Source organism: Papio anubis, chromosome 1 (assembly GCF_008728515.1).
Source record: "Papio anubis isolate 15944 chromosome 1, Panubis1.0, whole genome shotgun sequence".
In the NCBI taxonomy this organism is placed as follows: Eukaryota; Metazoa; Chordata; class Mammalia; order Primates; family Cercopithecidae; genus Papio; species Papio anubis.
In genome coordinates this window covers 121,430,151-121,452,148 of record NC_044976.1, presented here as the reverse complement: position 1 = coordinate 121,452,148, position 21,998 = coordinate 121,430,151, and the positions used below count along the sequence as shown (strand labels likewise).

At 44.1% G+C, this 21,998-nt stretch overlaps 1 protein-coding gene across 6 annotated transcripts in view; it reads right to left on the bottom strand.

Annotated features, from left to right (window-relative positions):
- SETDB1 (SET domain bifurcated histone lysine methyltransferase 1) overlaps nt 1-14,938 on the bottom strand; it is a 40,554-nt gene extending 25,616 nt beyond the window's left edge. For 3 of the 6 annotated variants that reach the window (XM_031652659.1, XM_031652663.1, XM_031652665.1), the window contains exons 1-3: nt 14,708-14,822; nt 13,194-13,464; nt 11,019-11,170 (exon numbers count right to left, since the gene is read on the bottom strand). In XM_031652659.1, the coding sequence (XP_031508519.1) occupies nt 11,019-11,170; nt 13,194-13,453 (412 nt within the window). In that variant the 5' untranslated portion in view covers nt 13,454-13,464; nt 14,708-14,822. Of the gene's footprint in view, nt 1-11,018; nt 11,171-13,193; nt 13,465-14,653 lie in introns of all 6 variants that reach the window. The other 3 variants (XM_031652661.1, XM_031652664.1, XM_031652662.1) reach the window with 2 other exon arrangements.
- Nucleotides 14,939-21,998: the final 7,060 nt, after the last annotated feature.

The following is a 21,998-nucleotide window of genomic DNA, read 5'->3' as shown; positions in this document are numbered from 1 at the left end:
GGAGCATTATCGATAATAACTGAAAATAATCTTTTTTTTTTGAGACGGGGTCTAAGCTCCCCTGTCCCAGGCTGGGTGCAGTGGCTGGGTCTCAGCTCACTGCAAGCTCCGCCTCCTGGAGTTGCGCCCATTCTCACCCTCACTCCAGCCCCTCCCCAGAGTAGCTGGGACTACAGTAGCTGCCTGCCCTGGCTAGTTTTTGGTATTTTTTGGTAGAGGCGGGGTTTCGCAGTGTGTTATGGGATGTGGTCTCGTCTCCTGACCTATGATCGCCCGTCCTAGAGGCCTCCCTAGATGCTGGGATTACAGGCTTGAGGCACCACACCCGGCCTGAAAATAATCTTGATACAGGTATATGCACTATAAATCTCTGAGAAATACTAAAAGGATCTAGAACACAAAGTAAATGGCCAGGTATGGTGGTTCACTGCAATCCCCGGCCGCAGAAGGTTTAAGTGGGAGAGGACCCCCACAGGCCCGGTTCCAGAGATTTAGCCTGGGCAACATAACAAGAGCCTGCCTCTTTAAAAGAATAGGCCAGGTCGCGGTGACTCATGCAATCCCAGCACTTTGCAGGCTGGGTGGACAGATAACTGCAATGAGTCAGGAGTTTAGGAATCAGCCTGGTCAGTACAGGTAGAAACCCCTGTTTCTACTAAAAGTACAAAGTAGACAGCATGGTGGCGTACCTATAATCCCAGCTCTTGAGGAGCTGGGGCAGGTAATGGAATCTGGGAGGCAGAGGCTGCAATGAGCCAAGACTGCGTCACTGTACTCCAGGCTGGTTGACAGAGCAAGACTCTGGTTCAAAAAAATAATAATAATACATAAAAAGTGTATGGATTTCAGAGACTTGAGCAGCACGAAGAAAGACTACCAAAAAAAGAAAAAAAAAAAAGGAGGCTTAGGTGTGGTGAGAAACCACACCTGTGCGCTGGCACTTTGGGAGGCCAAGGTGGGCGGATCACCTAATGTCAGGAGTTCCAGACCAGCCTGGCCAACATGGTGAAACCAAACCCCTTCTCTATTAAAAACACAAAAATTAGCCGGGCGTGGTGGCAGGCACCTGTAATCCCAGCTACATGGCTACATGAGAGGCTGAGGCAGGAAAATCACTTGAACCCAGGAGGTGGAGGTTGCAGTGAGCCAAGACTGCATCCAGACCAGCCTGGCCAACATGGTAAAATCCCATCTCTACCAAAAACACAAAAATTAGCTGGGCATGGTGGCAAGTGCCTGTTATCCCAGCTACTCGGGAGGCTGAGGCACAAGAATCACTTGAATCGGGACCCGGGAGGCGGAGGTTGCAGTGAGCTGAGATCGCACCACTGCACTCCAGCCTGGGCTACAGAGCGAGACTCTATCCAAAAAAAAAAAAAAAAAAAAACAGTGTAATTCAGTGGTTTTTGGTAATTAAACTATCATCACTGTTGAATTCTGGAGTGATGAAAAATGTCGTCACTCCAAAAATTTCCTCATACTACAGCAGTCATTTCCCATTCCTCCTTCCCCCAAACTCTAGCAATCACAAATTTACTTTCTGTCTCTGCGGATTTGCCTATTCTGAATATCTCATATAAAGAGAATCATGTAATATGTGGTTCCTCATACAAGGTTCATCTATGTTGTACCATGTATCAGTACTTCACTTTCTTATTTTATTTTATTTTTTTTGAGACGGAATCTTGCTCTGTTGCCAGGTTGGAGTGCGGCAGTGCAATCTCAACTCACTGCTATCTCCACCTCCTGAGTTCAAGTGAATCTTCTGGCTCAGCCGCCTGAGTAGCTTGGATTATAGGCGCATGCCACCACACCCAGCTAAATTTTGTATTTTTAGTAGAGACGGCCACATTGGCCAGGCTGGTCTCAAACTCCTGACTTCGTGATCCACCTACCTTGGTCTCCCAAAGTGCTAGGATTACAGACATGAGCCACCGTGCCCGGCCCTTGTCTGCCCACATGGCTGAATAATATTTTCTTTTCTTTTTTTTTTTTTTTGAGATGGAGTCTCGCTCTGTCACCCAGGCTGGAGTGCAGTGGCCGGATCTCAACTCACTGCAAGCTCCGCCTCCCAGGTTTATGCCATTCTCCTGCCTCAGTCTCGGTAGCTGGGACTACGAAGCCCACCACTGCTGCCTGGCCAAGTTTTTGGCATTTTTTTGTAGGAGCGAGGGTTTCCCGTGTTAACCAGGATAGTCTCGATCCCGACCTGTGAGCCCACCCGTCCTCGGCCTCCCAAAGTGCTGGGATTGCAACTGAGCCACCGTGCAGCCCTGAATAGTATTTGCGTAATACATGGGTACGTATTGTATACCACATTTGGTTTATCCATTGATCAGCTGATGAACATTTGGGCTGTTTCTACTTCTGCCTATTATGAATAATGCTGATATGAATATTCATTTATTTATCAGTTTTTACATCAACATATGTTCTAATTTCTCTTGGGTATATAGCCAGGAGTGGGTGGGTTATATGGTAATTCTATATTTAACCTTTTGAGGAACCAAAAGACTATTTTCCAAAGTGGCTATAGCATTTTACATTTCCGTAAGCAATTTATGAGGTTTTCAATTGCTCCATATCCTTGTCAACATTTGTTACTGTCTTTTTAAAGAGACAGGTTCTCGTTAACATTGCCCAGGCTGGCCTTGAACTCCTGGGTTTAAATGACCCACCTACCTCAACCTCCTGAGTAGCCAGGACCATAAGCAAAAGCCAGCACCTGACTCTAATCATTTTTAAGTGTACAATTCAGTGGTATTAAGTATATTTATATTGTGCAACCATAACTACCATCCATTTCCAGAACTCTTTTCATCTTGCAAAACTGAAACTCTGTACCTATTAAACATTCCCCATCAGCCCCTCCCTCCAGCCTCTGGAGGCCACCATTGAATGCTAGATATCTCATCTAAGTGAAATCATTTGTCTTTTTGTGACTGGTTTATTTCACTTAGCATAATGTCCTCAACATTCCCCTATGTTTGTCTTTTTTTTTTTTTTTTTTTTTTTAAGTGGCTGCATAATAATCCCTTCGGTGGTAATACTATATATATAATATATACACACACATATATATTATATATACATACATGTCATGTATATTTACACACACACATATTTTTTATATATATATATATATATTTTTTTTTTGAGATAGATTCTTACTCTGTCATCCAGGCTGGAGTGCAGTGGCCCAATCTCGGCTCACAGCAACCTCTGCCTCCCGGGTCCAAGCAATTCTCATGCCTCTGCCTCCCCAGTAGCTGGGATTACAGGCACCCACCACCATACCTGGCTAATTTTTGTATTTTTGGTAGAGATGGGATTTCGCCATACTGGCCAGGCTGGTTTCGGACTCCTGACCTCAGGTGATCCACCCGCCTTGGCCTCCCAAAGTGCTGAGATTACATGCGTGACCCACTGTGAGCAACCCACAAATTTTTTTTAAAAAATCAGGCAGGCACGGTGGCATATGCCTGTAGTCTCAGCTACTTGGGAGGCTGAAGTCGCAGTAAGCTATGATAGCACTACTGTGCTCCAGCCTGGGTTACAGAGTGAGATACTATCTAAAAAATATATCAAATAAGGTTGAGGTTTCTATGTCCTAAGAACTAGTGACTCTCTTACAGTACATACACTAAAAAGACTCCTGCACATGTGCATTGGGAGACATGTACAAGATTATTTGCAGTAGTGTTATCTGTAATCTCAAAAAATGTAAATCAATGTCCACAATCAGGAAAATTGATAAACTGTGTCATATGCATACAATGGAATACCATGCTGCAGAAAGTAAATAAGCTAATCATCATGCATCAACACAATGTTGAAGAAGTCAAAGCCAAGGGAGACGTCAGAACTAAATGTAACTCTGAATGCATTCACCTCACTAGCTAAACTATTCCAAAAAATAAAAAACTCAATACTTAGGAGCCAAGCTAAAAAATTAAAAGTTAAAATAAAAAAACTGAACAGAGGCCGGGCAGGGTGGCTCACAACTGTAATCCCAGCACTTTGGGAGGCCGAGGTGGGTGGATTACGAGGTCAGGAGATGGAGACCATCCTGGCTAACATGGTGAAACACTGTCTCTACTAAAACATAGAAAAAATTAGCCAGGCGTGTTGGCAGGCACCTGTAGTCCCAGCTACTCAGGAGGCTGAGGCAGAAGAATGGTGTGAACCCAGGAGGTGGAGCTTGCAGCGAGCCGAGATCATGCCACTGCACTCCAGCTTGGGTGACAGAGCGAGACTCCATCTCAAAAAATAAAAATACAAAAAATACAAAAAATAAAAAAAATTAGCCGGGCGTGGTGGTGGGTGCCTGTAGTCCCAGCTACTCGGGAGGCTGAGGCAGAACAGTCTGAACCCAGGAGGTGGAGCTTGCAGTGAGTCAAGATCATGCCACTGCACTCCAGCCTAGGCGACAGCGAGACTCCGTCTCAAAAAAAAATTAAAAATAAAAAAACTGAACAGAGATGTCAGCAGGTGTATGCTGCAGGGAAGACAGACTTGGCAATTTCAGTCCCAGATTCAACTAAATTGAATCTATTTTCAATTTCAACTAATTGAAAAAGAAAAGAAAAACTAGGATATGGAACTCTCAGGAAAATAAATTAAAATTCAGAGTTGCTAGATTATCTAAAATAGTCAATATTCAACAAAAAGATGAGACATTCAAAGAAACATGAAAGTGTGACCTACACTCAAGACAAAAAACCCTGTCAATAAAACTGACTCTGAGTGATCCCAGATACTGGATTTACAAATATGTTCAAAGAACTATAGGAAATTAAGTTAAACGGTTAAATGAAAATACACTAATACTTAACAACAGAATCTCAAGAGAAACTGAAACTATAAAATAAGGAATCAAGTGGAAATTCAAGAGTTGAAAATGCAAAAGCTGAAATGAAATACACATTAGAGAATCTAAGTGGCAGATTCAGAACAGGAGTCAATGAACTAGAATATATAGATACCTACATAGAGAAATTATCCAACCCAAAGTACAGAGAGAAAATTGAAGAAAAATGAACAAAGTTTCAGAGACTTGTGAAACAATGAAGGTCAGGTATTCCACTATATATGTAATGGAAATCCCAGAAACAGGGAGAGACAGAAGGGAATAGAAAAAAAAATATGGAGAAATAATAGATGAAATATTCCAAATTTAGTAAAGACTTGAATCTACATATCCAAGAAGTTAAATGAACCTCAAGCAGGATTAAGAGAGAACTTGGATATATCCCAGTCAAACTAACATAAGAGGAAAAAAAGAAAATCTTAAAAGCAGCAAGACAAAACTGACTCATATACATGGTACAAAAATAATTTCATCTGATTTTCCATAAAAAATAACAGAGGCCAGAGGACACAGGGATGGCATATTCAAAGTGCTGAAAGAAAACTCTGTCAATCAAGAATTCTATATCCCAGGTAGGGCTGGGCACAGTGGCTCACGCCTGTAATCTCAGTACTTTGGGAGGCCAAGGCGGGTGGATCACCTGAGGCCAGGAGTTTGAGACCAGCCTGAACAACATGATGAAACCCTGTCTCTACTAAAAATACAAAATTAGCCAGGTGTGGTGGTGCATGCCTGTAGTCCCAACTACTCGGGAGGTTGCAGGAGAATCACTTGAACCTGGGAGGCAGAGGTTGCAGTGAGCCGAGATCTCACCACCGCACTCCAGCCTGGGCAACAAGAGTAAAGCTCCGACTCAAAAAAAAAAAAAAAAAAAAAAAAATTCTATATCCCAGGTAAACAAAGACTGAGAAAATCCACTGTCAGCAGAACTGTACTGCAAGAAATATTAAAGGAAACCATCTGCCTGGAAAAACATGACATTGGATGATAGATCCACAGGAAGGAATGAAGAGCAACAGAAATGACAAACATCTGGGTAAATACATATTTTTCTTTTCTTCCCTTACCTTCTTTAAACATGAGACTGCTTAAAGCAGTAATTTTAACACTAAATTATTGGTTTTAAATGTGTAGCTATAATATATTTGACAATAGTATCACATAGAAAGAGAGTGAAAGTAGAAGTACGCTGGTGCCAAGTGGCTGTATTTTTACCAGAATTAAGTCAGTATTAATTTGTAATAGATTATGATTAGGTACAGACACAACCCCTCTTAAGAAAGCTAAAAAAAAGAAAAACCAGGGGCCAGGTGTGGTGGCTCACTCCTGTAATCCCAGCACTTTGGGAAGCCGAAGCAGATGGATCACCTGAGGTCAGGAGCTTGAGACCAATCTGACCAATATGGAGAAACCCTGTCTCTACTGAAAATACAAAATTAGCTGGGCATGGTGGTGCATGCCTGTAATCCCAGCTACTTGGGAGGCTGAGACAGGAGAACTGCTTGAACCCGGGAGGCGGAGGCTGCGGTGAGCCAAGATCCTGCCATTGCACTCCACCCTAGGCAACAACAGTGAAAACTCCACCTCAAAAAAAAAAAGAAAGAAAAAGAAATATCAGAAGAATGACAGGGGTTTTCTGAAATCTTTGTTTGACTAAAAAGAAGGCAATAAAGAAGAAACAGGGCTAGGCACGGTGGCTCACGCCTGTAATTCCAGCACTTTGGGAGGCTTAGGTAGACAGATCACCTGAGGTCAGATGTTTGAGACAAGACTGACCAACATAGAGAAACTCCGCCTCTACTAAAAATACAAAAATTAGCCAGGCATGGTGGCCTGTGCCTGTGGTCCCAGCTACTCGGGAAGTTGAGGCAGGAGAACTGCTTGAACCCGGGAGGCAAAGGTTGCAGTGAGCACAAGTTGCAGTAAGATCATGCCACTGTACTCCAGCCCGGGCAATAGAGTGAGACTCTGTCTCAAAACAACACAACAACAACAACAACAAAAATAACGAAACAGGCCAGGCATGGTGGCTCAGGTCTATAATCCCAGCGCCTTGGGAGGCCAAGGCAGGAGGACTGCCTGAGCTCAGGAGTTCGAGACCAGCCTGGGCAACATAGTGAGACCTTATTTCTACTACAAAAAAAAAAGTTAGCTGGGCGTGGTGGCATGCACTTGTAGTTCCAGCTACTCAGGAGGCTGACGTGGGAGGATCACTTGAGCCCATGAGGTTGAGGCTGCAGTGAGCTATGACCATGCCATCACACTCCAGTCTGGGCAACAGAGTGAGAACTTGTCAATCAATCAATTCATTCATTCATTCAAAAAGACTAAAATTATACAAAGTTTATTCTCTGAACACAATAACATTAATTAAACATTAACAACAGAAAGAAATAAAAGAAAAACCCCAAATATTTAGAATCAAACAACCACAAGGAGAATTAAAAATGTCAAGTTGAAAGAAGCTGAAAACACAACATAAAAAAATGTATGATATCCTGAGAGTGACACTCCACGGAAAAAAATTTATGAGACGCAGCAAAGCAATGCTTATGGGAAAATAAATAGCTTTAGAGCTTATATTAGAAAGGAAGAAAGGTCTAAAATCAATAATGCAAGCTTCCACTTTGAGAGGCTAGAAAAAGAGGAACAAATCAAACCCTGTAAATAAAAGGAAGAAAATAAACATCACACTGGAACACATTTAGTGTGATATCCTGGATTAGATCATAGAACAGAAAAAGTCCAGAAGCTGAATAAAGCCTGGAGTTTATATAAAAGTAATATACCAATGTTTGCTTTTGACATATATACTAGATGAGGGATATATAGGAACTCCATTATTTTCAATTTTTCTATAAATCTAAAATTATTCCAAAATAAAAGATTTTAAAAATCCACAAAGAAAAGTCCAGGCCAAAATGGCCTCAGTACTGAATTTATCAAACTCTTTAGAAAGAAATATCATTCCATACAAACTCAGAGGAGGGAACACTTCTCAACTCATTTATAAGGCCTAGATTACCCTGCTACCAAAATGGCCTCAGTACTGAATTTATCAAACTCAGGCCGGGTGTGGTGGCTCAAGCCTGTAATCCCAGCACTTTGGGAGGCCGAGACGGGCGGATCACGAGGTCAGGAGATCGAGACCATCCTGGCTAACACGGTGAAACCCTGTCTCTACTAAAAAAAATACAAAAAACTAGCCGGGCGAGGTGGCGGGCGCCTGTAGTCCCAGCTACTCGGGAGGCTGAGGCAGGAGAATGGCGTAAACCCGGGAGGCGGAGCTTGCAGTGAGTTGAGATCCGGCCACTGCACTCCAGCCTGGGCGACAGAGCGAGACTCCGTCTAAAAAAAAAAAAAAAAAAAAGAAAGAAATATCATTCCATACAAACTCAGAGGAGGGAACACTTCTCAACTCATTTATAAGGCCTAGATTACCCTGCTACCAAAGCCAAACAAGGACACTACAACAGAACTATAAACCAACAGCCCTCATGAAATAGATGTAAAAAAATTTTTTCTTTTTTTTTTAAATTAGAGAAGGGGTTTCACCATGTTGCCCAGGCTGGTCTTGAACTCCTGGGCTCAAGCAATCTGCCCAACTCAGCCTTCCAAGATTCTGGGATTACAGGCATGAGTCACAGCATCCGGCCAAGATCTTTTTTTTTTTTTCTTTAAATCAGCAAATCCAATCCAGCAACATGTAAAAAGAATTATACCCCAAGACCAAGGCTGGTTTCCTCCAGGAATGCAAGGTTGGTTTAACATCCAAAAAAACAACTACTGTAATACATTCTTAATATGATAAAAGACAAAAGAAACATAGGAGAATGATATAGAAAAAGCTGACAAAATCCAAAATCCAATTCGGCTACGATAAAATCTCTCAAACTAGGATTAGAAGGGGATTCCTTTAATTTAATCAACGGCATCTATAGAAAACCTACTGCTGACATAATTAATGGTTAACAACCAAATGCTTTCATATTAACATCAGGAAGAAGAAAAGGATGTCCTTTTTTTTTTGAGACGGAGTCTCGCTCTGTTGCCCAGGCTGGAGTGCAGTGGTGTGATTTTCTGCTCACTGCAAGCTCCGCCTCCTGGGTTCACACCATTCTCCTGCCTCAGCCTCCCAAGTAGCTGGGACTACAGGTGCCCACCACCATGCCTGGCTAATTTTTTTTTTTTTTTTGGTATTTTTACTAGAGATGTGGTTTCACCATGTTAGCCAGATGGTCTCAAACTCCTGACCCTGTGATCCGCCGGCCTCAGCCTCCCAAAGTGCTGGGATTACAGCCACTGCACCCGGCCTTTTCTTTTTTTTTTTTGAGACACAGTCTCGCTGTCGCCCAGGCAGGAGTGCAATGGCACAATCTCAGCTCACCGCAAGCTCTGCCTCCCAGGTTACACCATTCTCCTGCCTCAGCCTCCTGAGTAGCTGGGACTACAGGTGCCCGCCACCATGCCTGGCTAATTTTTTGTATTTTTAGTAGGGACGGGATTTCACCGTGTTAGCCAGAATGGTCTCGATCTCCTGACCTCGTGATCCGCCTGTCTCAGCCTCCCAAAGTGCCGGGATTACAGGCATGAGCCACTGCACCTGGCCAGGATGTCTGTTCTTAAAACCTTTTTTTTTTTTGGAAGACAAGAGTTTCCCTTAGTCACCCAGGCTAGAGTACAGTGCCACAATCACAGCCCACTGCAGCCTCAACTTCCTGTACTTAGATCCTTCCACCTCAGCCTCCCAAGTAGCTGGGATTACTGGGGTGCACCACCATGCCTGGCTACTTTTTTTATTTCTAGTAGAGATGAGGTCTTGCTATGTTGGCCATTCCTGGGATCGGGGGATCCTCCCACCTCAACCTCCCAAAGTGCTGGGATTACAGGTATGAGCCACTGTGCCAGGCCTGCTCTTAAAACGTATTCGACACTGTACTGAAGGTTTTAGTGAGTACAATAAGAAAAGAAAAAGAAAAGATATCCAGGGTAGAAAAGAAGAAGTAAAACAGACTTTATTTGCATGAATTAGTTTTAGAAAATCCTAAGGAATTGGCTGGGTGCAGTGGCTCATGCCTGTAATCCTAGCACTTTGGGAGGCCAAGGTGGGTGGATCACAAGGTCAGGAGTTCAAGACTAGCCTGGCCAAGATGATGAAACCCTGACTCTACTAAAAACACAAAAATTAGCTGGGTGTGGTGGTGGGGCGGGGCGGGGGGCACCTGTAATCCCAGCTAGTTGGGAGGTCAAGGCAGAGAACATATTGAATCCGGGAGACGGAGGTTGCAGTGAGCTGAGATTGCACCACTGCATGCACTCCAGCCTGGGCGACAGAGTGAGACTCTGTCTCAAAAAAAAAAAAAGAAAAAAAAAGAAAAAAAAAAAAAAAGAAACAGAAAAGAAAACAAAAGAAAAAGAAAAAAGAAAATCCTAAGGAATCAAAAAAAGCTTCTATAACTATGTGAGTTTAATGAGGTTGTGGGCTACAAGATCAATACACAAAAACCAACCGTATTTTTTATATCCTAGCAACAAAACATACACTTACTGTAAGTCCTGGTAATTCCACTCTTTGATGGAATACCCCAAAATAGCGGTTACACAGAATGAGGAAAGCAAAGTAATGCAATCAGGCTGTAGCACATAGGGAACATCCATGATACTAACAATGCTGCATTTTTTTCTTTAATAGCCAGCTCAGGCAGTTTGAAATATGGAGTTAGTGACAATGGTTTCTCCTCTCTTCTATTATCTTCCATTTGCTCATCTTCCAGTGTTTTAATTTCTTTTTTTTTTTATTTTTTTATTTTTTTTGAGACGGAGTCTCGCTCTGTCGCCCAGGCTGGAGTGCAGTGGCCGGATCTCAGCTCACTGCAATCTCCGCCTCCCAGGTTTACGCCATTCTCCTGCCTCAGCCTCTTGAGTAGCTGGGACTACAGGCGCCCGCCACCGCGCCCAGCTAATTTTTTGTATTTTTTAGTAGAGACGGGGTTTCACCGTGTTAGCCAGGATGGTCTCAATCTCCTGACCTCATGATCTGCCCGTCTTGGCCTCCCAAAGTGCTGGGATTACAGGCTTGAGCCACCGTGCCCGGCCCGGTGTTTTAATTTCAATCCTGAGACTTTCCTATCCAAAGCTCATCCCTTACCTGAATCAATACTGAGGACATCATCATCTTCATCAGGAATCTCAATTATTTCTGTAGGCCGGGAAGATTCGTCCTCGGAGCTACTGTCCCGGTATTGTAGTCCCAGCTTGGAGTAGAAGTCCTTCACCAAAGACTCACAATTAGTCACTGCCCTAATATTGGAACACACGCAGAAAAGTCAAAGCCAGAAGAGGAATTAGAGATATAGAATCCATTACAATTTATACATATTTAAGTATATACGGTTCTCAATTTAAATGGGCCACATTCCAAAGTGTCTCTGTTTAGAATTTAAAATGGTTTTTCTATAGAAAAATGTTTTAAATAGTGGTTTAGTTTCCAGACTAGTTCCTCAAAAATCCAAAGTAAGCCCAAAGTACAGTACTTTCAAACTTACCTCATTATTTACCTTGCTGTTATCTGAAAATCTATCCTGGCCGGGTGTGGTGGCTCGCGCCTGTAATCCCAGCAATTTGGGAGGCTGAGGCAGGTGGATCACTTGAGGTCAGGAATTTGACCTCCCCAGCCCGGCTGACATGGTGAAACCCCATCTCTACTAAAAATACAAAAATTAGTCGGGTGTGGTGGTGCACACCTGTAGTCTCAGCTACTCGGGAGGCTGAGACAGGAGAGCTGCTTGAACTCAGGAGGTGGAGGCTGCAGTGAGCCAAGATCACGCCACAGCACTCCAGCCTGGGCGAGACAGAGCAAGTCTCTGTCTGAAAAAACAACAACAACAACAACAAACAAACAAAAAAGACACATGAAAAAATGCTCATCATCACTGGCCATCAGAGAAATGCAAATCAAAACCACAATGAGATACCATCTCACACCAGTTAGAATGGCGATCATTAAAAAGTCAGGAAACAACAGGTGCTGGAGAGGATGTAGAGAAACAGGAACAGTTTTACACTGTTGGTGGGACTGCAAATTAGTTCAACCATTGTGGAAGACAGTGTGGCAATTCTTCAAGGATCTAGAACTAGAAATACCATTTGACCCAGTTATCCCATTACTGGGTATATACCCAAAGGATTATAAATCATGCTGCTATAAAGACAAATGTACACGTATGTTTATTGCGGCACTATTCACAATAGCAAAGACTTGGAACCAAACCAAACGTCCATCAATGATAGACTGGATTAAGAAAAGGTGGCACATATTCACCATGTAATACTATGTAGCCATAAAAAAGGATAAGTTCATGTCCTTTGTAGGGACATGGATGAAGCTGGAAACCATCATTCTGAGCAAACTATCACAAGGACAGAAAACCAAACACCGCATATTCTCACTCATAGGTGGGAATTGAACAATGAGAACACTTGGACACAGGATGGGGAACATCACATACCAGAGCCTGTTGTGGGGTTGGGGGAGGGGGAAGGGATAGCATTAGGAGATATACCTAATGTCAATGATGAGTTAATGGGTGCAGCACACCAACATGGCACATGTATACATATGTAACAAACCTGCAGGTTGTGCACATGTACCCTAGAACTTAAAGTATAATAATAAATTTTTAAAAATGTATTCTAAGTGACAACTAGAGCACTAGAAACAAATCTTTTGGGGGGTATAGGAACTGATTAATGGTTCGGAGTTACGTAAGACAGAAATTCTGTACAATCCTCACTCCCTGGATGATCTTACTAGGGAAATGAAGCAATTGTTCTAAGACAGAGCACAGGAGGAAGAAGGGGAAAGGACTTAAGACTTGGACTCCCTTACTGCTGATCATATGTTAGCTGCTGACAGATGAAAATTATATTTATGGCTAACTGTAAGGTCAGATTTTTTACCATAAACTTCGAGGAAGAGTAAGGTTCTAAATATGTGTACTTCATAAAGTATAAAATTCTTGGTACACAGCCCGGCCAACATGGTGAAACCCTGTCTCTACTAAACATATAAAAAATTAGCTGGGCGTGGTAGCGGATGCCTGTAATCCCAGCTACTTGGGAGGGTGAGGCGGGAGAATCACTTGAACCTGAGAGGTTGAGGTTGTAGTGAGCCGGGACCACTCCACTGCACTCCAGCCTGGGTGACAGAGCGAGACTCCGTCTCAAAAAATAAAATAAAATGCTTGGTACAAGGTCATGAACAATTATTCTCTAAAAATATCTCCTAATGGAGATTTCCTTCTATTTTCCATGGAGTTCTCACCTGGATGCATCATCAAATAGCTGGTCAACGTGAGCCACCTCAGATTCTTTCTGTATTACCCATGTCTCTAACTCTGCTAGCTGCTTCTTGCGCTGCTGTACACAATCCATCTTCTCCAGTTCCTCATCGATGAAATGCCGAAGTTCCTCCATAGAGATACCCAGTTCCTCAACCACTGCCTGTTGCAGCTCTGCTATCTCTTCAGACTCCACTGTAGCTGTTGCTGCATCCAAACCAATGCACCCAGGAAGGGAAGACATGCTTTTGTCCTCTGCATGGAACAGAAAACAAATTAAACTGGAGTCCTTATAACTATAATCAATAGAGAATTTCAGTTCCCTAATAAAACTAATTCCTGTTCTGCTGCCTGTTATTCCATTCAAATAGTCCATGTTCTTCTTCCCCATTCTCCAGAATCTGATGCTGAGATTTTTAAGAGTTCTTATCTTCTACTGCACACTAACAGGCCTGAAAAAGCTTTGAAAGTTTGAGAGGGCATGGAGAACATTCATTAAGCAGTAGGGAGCTACTGAAAATAATGTTTTGGGCTAGCACAGTGGCTTACATCTGTAATCTCAGCACTTTTAGAGGCCGAGACAGGAAGGTCGCTTGAGGGCAGGAGTTCAAGACCAGCCTGGGCAACATGGCAAGACTCGTCTTTACAAAAAAAATACAAAAATTAGCCAGGTGTGGTGGTGCATGCCTTTAGTCCCAGCTACTCAGGAGGCTGAGGTGGGAGGATCGCTTGAGCCCAGGAGAGGCTGCTGTAGTGAGCTATGTTTGCCCTATGCATTCCAGCTTGGGTGACAAAGCGAGACCCTGTCTCAAAACAAACCGAACTTTAAAAATAATGCTTTGGGATACCGAAGAGAACCAATCCAGGAGAAGATATTTTTGTGGTCTATACGTGTTCCTTAACTTAAAGATTATGTGATAAATCTTTGTATGCTATGCCTAATTTGAACAAAACCTCTACCTGGGGATGGAGTTGGTTTGTAACTCACTAATTCAGTGTTTTCTCTTTCATCACTTCTTCCCCTTACATTACTTTGCTTCCATGTGGAAATTTACTTTTTAAAAAGTCTATGATATTCAAAGCTCGCAGCAAAAAGGTTTCCCCCAAAGTACAGAGAAGTAAAGCAAGCTGGGAATAAAACGTGGCTACCTAACATCCACAACCAAAATACTTCACACATTCGTGAGAACTGCTTTTTCAATCAAACGATTAAAGCAAACCTGATTTTCAACGCCTCCATTTTCCTTTGCCCACACACCAGCCCACCCCCGTGCTACCTATTCTAGGGGTGCGTCCTACCCATTCGCAAACCCAGTTCAGCCCCGCCCCCGTTCGCCTCTGGGGAAGACTTCCTTCCCACCCTCGCCCGACCCCCTCCCACAAACAAAACATCCCAGATAAGCCTTTGGTCACCAAATAACTCAATTAACAGTATTCCCCACACCTCCCGTCTTCCAGCTTTAAGGGCTCTTTTTCACCAACCAGACCCCAGACTCACAACTCATGGGTCAGCCTCGACGGAAAAGAGCGAAAGCGAAGGGATAAGGGAGGAGGGGGAGGGGAGAAAGCATGAAGGAGGGAAGGGGAAGCAAAAGAAACGCCCGGAAGCAAACCTTTAGTGCCGTTCCGGTCACCGCGACGGTAGCCTGACGGGGTCAAATCCAAAGTCGCGGGGCGCCCCTCAGAGGCGACGAAAACTAAGGTAACTACGCATGCGTTAAGGCAGAGCCTTCCAGGGACACACGTGAGAAGCGACTGGCAGGGCAGAGTGGGCGTGGCCAGGAGTATATTACCGAGTCTCCGCCTGTCCTACCACCCTCGACTAGTGGCCACATTACTACATTCATAGTGTAAAGACTGAGGGAAGCACTCATAGGTTCAGAGCTTTATTCTCTCAGTTTTACTTGAGTTTGTTTTGTTACATAAGTGATACAAATTGTAAAGGCTGTCAAAATGTAATAAGAAAAACGTGATAAAATTCTCTCTTGCCCCATCACTTACCACCCCGCTCCTTTCAGGTAATACAGATTAATTTTCTTTTGTGCTGCTTTTTTTTTTGAGGCGAGGAGTCTCGCTATTACTCGGGCTGGAGTGCAGTGGCGTCCTAGGCTCACTGCAACCTCAGCCTCCCCAGGTTCAGGTGGTTTCTCTGCAGCCTCTCAGTGGCTGGAACATAGGTGCCACCACCACGCCCAGCTAATTTTATATATTTTGTGAAGTGTGGGGTTCACAGAGGCCGAGTCGCTCCCATGCTTAGACTGGTGGCACGGGATGTCAGCTCCACTGGCTCCGCCTCGGGTTTCGCTCATTCTCTCACCTGCCTCAGCCTCCCGAGTGGCTGGGACTGCAAGAGCCAGCCACCTGCGCCCGGCTAGTTTTTGTATGGCCACCCCGGCGAGCCGGGGTTTCACCTGGCCTTGCTTGAGGGATGGTCTCATTCACCACTGACCTCGTGATCCACCGTCTCGGCCTCCCAAAGTGCTGGGATTACAGGCTTGAGCCACGCCCGGCCGAGATGGGGTTTCATCATGTTGGCCAGGCTGATCCTGAGAATTCCTGACCTCAGGTGATCCAGCCGCCCTGAACAAAGTGCTTAAGGATTATATGCTTCGAAACCCACTGCGCCTGGCCTCTTTTCCCTATTCCTATTGGCTTTGTTTAAAGCTCTTATTTCTTTTTTTTTTTTTTTTTGAGACCCAGTCTGGCTCTGTCACCCAGGCTGGGAGTGCAGTGGCGGATCTGCCTCCTGCAAGCTCCGCCTCCCGGGTTTCATTCTCCTCGGCTCGAGTAGCCTTCTGGGACTGGTGGCTCGCCACCCTGCATGGCTAGTTTTGTACTTTTAGTAGAGGCGGGGTTTCACCGTGTTGTAGGATGGTCTCGATCCTGACCTTGTGATCCATGCGTCGGCCTCCCAGTGCCTGGGATACAGGCAGGCCACAGCCCGGCCAGCTCTTATTTCTTTTCTATTTCTTTCTTTCTCTTTTTTTTCTTTTTTTGAGATAGAGTCTCGCTCTGTCTCCCAGGCTGGAGTGCAGTGGCGGGATCTCTGCTCACTGTAACCTTTGCTTCCCGGGTTCAAGCATTTCTCCTGCCTCAGCCTCCCCAGTCACCAGCCACCTGATGTGGCCACGGCAGGCTATTTTTTTTTTTTTTTTTATTTTAGTAGAAACGGGTTTTCACCATGTTGGTCAGGCTGGTCTTAAACTCCTGACCTCAGGTGATCCACCTGCCTCAGCCTCCCAAAGTGCTAGGGTTACAGGCGTGAGCTACGGCACCCAGCCAGCCCTGCAATATTGTTTAAATTAACAATTCAACTTCCAGGACTTTAAGTGACATATTTTTGTTCGTTTGTTTGTTTGTTTTGAGATGGAGTCTCACTGTGTTGCCCAGGCTGGAGTGCAGTGGTGCGAATGGAGTGCAGTGGAGCCACTGTGCCTGGCTGCTATATACTTTTGAATTTGCATACTTTTGAAATGACTCAAGTGCTAAATTATTTTCTGCAGCATAATTGTTTGAAATAGCAAAAGATTTGAAAATAATGTAAATTTCTATTGGCAGGCGTTGGTTAAATTATGGCACACTCAAACAATATAATGCTCTTTAACTGTGTTTAAAAAAAAAAAAAGCTAGGCTGGGCTCATGCCTGTAATCCCAACACTTCAGGAGGCCAAGGAGGGTGGATCACGAGGTCAGGGGATCGAGACCATCCTGGCTAACACAGTGAAACCTGGTCTCTATTAAAAATATGAAAAATTAGCCGGGCATGGTGGTGGGCGCCTATAGTACCAGCTACTCGGGAGGCTGGGGCAGGAGAATGGCATGAACCCGGGAGGCAGAGCTTGCAGTGAGCCGAGATCGTGCCACTGCACTTCAGCCTGGGTGACAGAGCGAGACTCTGTCTCAAAAAAAAAAAAAAAAAGCTAAGGAGGCTGTGCGTGTATTGATGTGGAATAATCTTCAAAATACAATATTAAGTAAAAACTGGTGCAGAACATGGTATATAGTGTGGCATCATTTGTGTAACTAATGGTAATAATATATGTTTTTTTCTCACATGTACATAAAATACCACTGGAAGGATACGCAAGAACTTTTTAATGTTGGGCCAGGTGCAGTGGTTCACACCTGTAGTCCCAGAACTTTGGGAGGCTGAGATGGGTGGATTATTTGAGGTCAGGAGTTCGAGACCAACCTGGCCAATATGGTGAAACCCTGTCTCTACTAAAAATACAAAAATTAGCTGGGCATGGTGGTGGGCGCTTGTAGTCCCAGCTACTTGGGAGGCTGAGGCAGGAAAATTGCTTGAACTTTGGAGGCTGAGGTTGCAGTGAACTGAGATCATACCACTACCCTCCAGGTAGTGAGAGTGGTGAGAGTGTGAGAGTGAGACCCTGTCTCAAAAAAAAAAAAAAAAAAAAGACAGAAATTGTTAACATTGGTTGTTTGTGAAGAGAGAACAGAAGGTTAAAGAGGAGTAAGAATTTTCACAGTACACCATTTTGTACCTTTTGAAATTTGACCCAGCACTTTGGGAGGCCTAGGCAGGTGGATCACCTGAGGACAGGAGTTCCAGACCAGCGTGGCCAACATGGTAAAACCCCGTTTCTACTAAAAATACAAAAAATGAGCTGGGCATGGTGGCGGGTGCCTGTAATCCCAGCTACTAGGGAGGCTGAGGCAGGAGAATCACTTGAACCCCGGGAGGTAGTGGTTGCAGTGAGCCGAGGTCACGCCATTATACTCCAGCTTGGGCAGCAGAGCGAGACTCCATCTCAAAAAAAAAAAAGAAAAGAAAAAAGAAATTTGAAACTTGAAAATGGATAGCCTATTCAAAAAGGTTAGATTAAAAATAAAAAGGAAAGGAAAATATTTGGAAAGTATGTATATATGTGTGTGTGTATATATATATGCACAAATGGACTTTATAGCAATTACCTTTGGAAAGAAGGAATGGGAAACAAGGCAGTAATCTAATAAGTTTTTGCCTTTTTTTTTTTTTTGACAGAGTCTCGCTCTGTCACCCTGGCTGGAGTGCAGTGGGGTGATCTCGGCTCTCTGCAAGCTCCACCTCCGGGTTCACGCCATTCTCCTGCCTTATCCGCCTGCCCCCCAGTAGCTGGGACTACAGGCATCCGCCACCACGCCCGGCTAATTTTTTGTATTTTTAGTAGAGATGAGGTTTCACCGTGTTAGCCAGGATGATCTCGATCTCCTGACCTCGGGATCCACCCGCCTCGGCGTCCCAAAGTGCTGGGATTACAGGCGTGGCCTTTTTATGTATGTATTTATTTATTTTGAGACAGAGTCTTACTCTGTCGCCCAGGCTGGAGTGCCATGGCATGATCTTGGCTCACTGCAACCTCTGCCTTCCAGGTTCAAGCGATTCTCCTGCCTCAGCCTCCCGAGTAGGTGGGACTATAGGTGCCTGCCACCATGCCTGGCTAATTTTTGTAGTTTTAGTAGAGACGGGGTTTCATCGTGTTAGCCAGGATGGTCTTGATCTCCTGACCTTGTGATCCACCTGCTTCGGCCTCCCAAAGTGCTGGGATTACAGGCATGAGCCACCACGCCCGGACCTACTTTTTGCCTTTTTATCCTTAGGTAATGTTTGAAAAAATTGTTTTACAATATGCATGTATTACCTTTATAATAATAATTTTTAAAATGTTGATTCAAAACACAAATGTAGAACCCCAACACCTACCAGACACACCCACATTAGTGGTGGGAGAGTCCTGGCCCAATATAACTTCTCTGTAGACCAATTGGACCTATAAATTGTCAGTTTGAGGTGGGTGGAAGGAGTGATTAAGAACATCAGGTTAGCAGAGATCATGTGATCAACAAGACCAAACAAACCGAAGGTCCATGGGCTGCAACTCCCTGAATCTCCATACCAAGGACTATCTGGCCACCCAGGCTGGAGTGCAGTTGCACGAGCATAGCTCACTGCAACCTCCATCTTCTGGGCCTTAGCAATCCTCCCACCTCAGTCTCCCAAGCAGCTAGGATTACAGGCACGTGTCACCATGCCCAGCTACTTTTTTATTTTTTAGTAGAGACGAGATCTTACTATGTCGCCCAGGCTGGTCTCAAACTCCTGGGCTCAAGTGATCCTCCCACCTCAGCCTCCCAAACTCCTGAGATTATAGGCGTGGGCCACCACATCCAGTCTCCCCTCTCTCGAACAGCATTCATACTGGCTTCTCGTGGATTTACTTTAGGTTGCTCGTCTTTTTCTGCTTCCACAGATAATCCACTTCTTCCAACTGATGCATCTTTTCTTAGATTACTGGAGAAAGTCAGATAATTGTCAAACCTGTGATTCTCTTGTGACTGCATATTGATGGTCTCATTAATCGTGTGTTTATCGTGCAACTTATGTTAAGAAGATGTTAACTCAGAGGTTAATCTCTGAGTTCCTGGAGGGAACACACTGCAGTCCTCAAGTGCTGACATCAACCCTTTATTTATTTATTTATTTATTTATTTGAGATGGAGTCTTGCTCTCTTGCCCAGGCCGGAGTGCAGTGTCGTGATCTCAGATCACTGCAACCTCTGCCCCCGAGTTCAAGCAATTCTCCTGCCTCAGCCTCCCAAGTAGCTGGGATTACAGCCACGTGCCACCAAGCCCAGCTAATTTTTGTATTTTTAGTAGAGACGGGGTTTCAACATGTTGGGCCAGGCTGGTCTCGAACTCCTGACCTCAGGTGATCCACCCACCTCGGCCTCCCAAAGTGCTGGGATTACAGGTATGAGCCACTGCGCCCAACCTTTATTTTTATTTTACTTTTCCACACAACACCAACATAACTGACATCAATCCTAATCTGCTTTTCACCTGATCTGCACCTTGCCCTGAGTTTCTTTGCATCAAATCAAATCATATATCTCTCTTGTCCCCCTCCCCACATCCTCCCTTTACTTCCCTGGCAGCCTAACCAGTACAATTGAGTATCTTGTTCTGGTGCAGGCAAAGTCTAGTATTTTCCATGGAAGACTTTGATTCCTCTGTCTGCATTTTCCTTGGAGGCTTACTCAAGCTAAGGAAGGGAGCAGTCCCACATCCAGGAGTCAGAAACAGAGACCAATTATCAGGTCTCTGCTAACAGTGCATGACTAGAGTTGTGTCTCTATACCATGTGGTATTGCTGTTAAAACCCAGTCCAGCGTGGTCCCATGGATACATGTCTCCACTGAAGTGGCTGCTTGCTGGTCCAAGTCACTGCATAAGCCCAAGTGATGCCCTCCCAGTTAGATTCCAAGGTTATGGCTCTCAATTCATACTCATATGCTAGGTTACTGTTGACTAGAATATTAGGCCATTGTGGCTGGATATGAGGGCTTTGATTCTCCATCATCTGCTGTACTAAAACCAATCCTCTTCAGCCAAACCCACAATGAGTCTTGCTCAGCAATTTAGGTACTCCCTTTCTTTCTAGTGACTTCTCTTAAAAGCTTCCCTGCCAATTGGCTCATACACCACTCTATCAAAGTTCCCTAACTTCAGACTTTGGAGAGTAGGTGCTATGATTTTCTTCCCTCTGCTCTTAAGCGATCCCTTGGGGCTGGGCGCAGTGGCTCATGCCTATAATCCCAGCACTGTGGGAGGCTGAGGTGGGTGGATCACTTGAGGTCAGGAGTTCGAGACCAGTTTGGTCAACATGGTGAAACCCTGTCTCTACTAAAAATACAAAAATTAGCCAGGCATGTGGCGGATGCCTGTAATTCCAGCTACTCCGGAGGCTGAGGAAGGAGAATTGCTTGAACCCGGGAGGCAAAGGTTTCAGTGAGCCAGAATCACACCACTGCCCTCCAGCCTGGGTGACAGAATGAAACTCTGTCTCAAAAAGAAAGAAAAGATTGCTGAGATGATGATCAGAATCATGACCACCATCTGCATCATCATATATTATGTATTAATTTCCTATGACTGACATAACAAGTTACCACACCGGGTGCCTTAAAACAACAGAAATTTATTTTCTCACAGTTCTGAAGGCTGAAGTCCAAAATCAAGGTGTTGGTAAGACCATACCGGTACCAGAATCTCTAGGGGAGAAAGAATCCTTTCTTCACTCTTCTAGTTTCTGGTGGTTCCAGGCAAGGGTTCCTTGGCTTGTGGCTGTGTGATTCCAATCTCTGTCTCTGTGTTCACATGGTCTTTTTCTCTGTCTCCCTGTGTCTTCTCCTCTCTTTTTTTTTTTTTAAGAACAATTGTCATTAGATTTAAGACTTACCTAGATAATTTAGGATGAATTTATCTTGAGATTCTTAATTATATTTGCAAAGACCATTTTTCCAAATAAGGTCACATTCCAGGGCTTAGGACACAGATATATCTTTTCTGGGGCCCTCATACAAACCTCTACATAGTATTTTATAGATGAGGAAATTTGGGACGAGAGAGATTAAGGAATTCACCCACAGCAAATTAGTCCCCTTCTACCACAGAGTTATGCCCACTTAAGAACAGCAGATTTTACAAAACTTCACACACTAAAACAATCTGGTTACACTCTTCTTATAGGACTTTTGATTTCTGCTGAGCCTACATTTGCATAACTAAAGGGATCATTCAAGTCTGCCACCTCTAGGTGAGCTTCTAGTTTCAGGTGGACCTTACCAAGCATGATGACATTATGTTACATTACATCATAAAATTATGGCCCACTGTCCCATCCTAAGAACCTTAGGCATTGAAGAATTAAAATCCATGGACTTATTCTAGCCAATAAATTCAACCTCTAACTTACTTTAGTAGCCATTTCCCTGAACAGGAACAATAC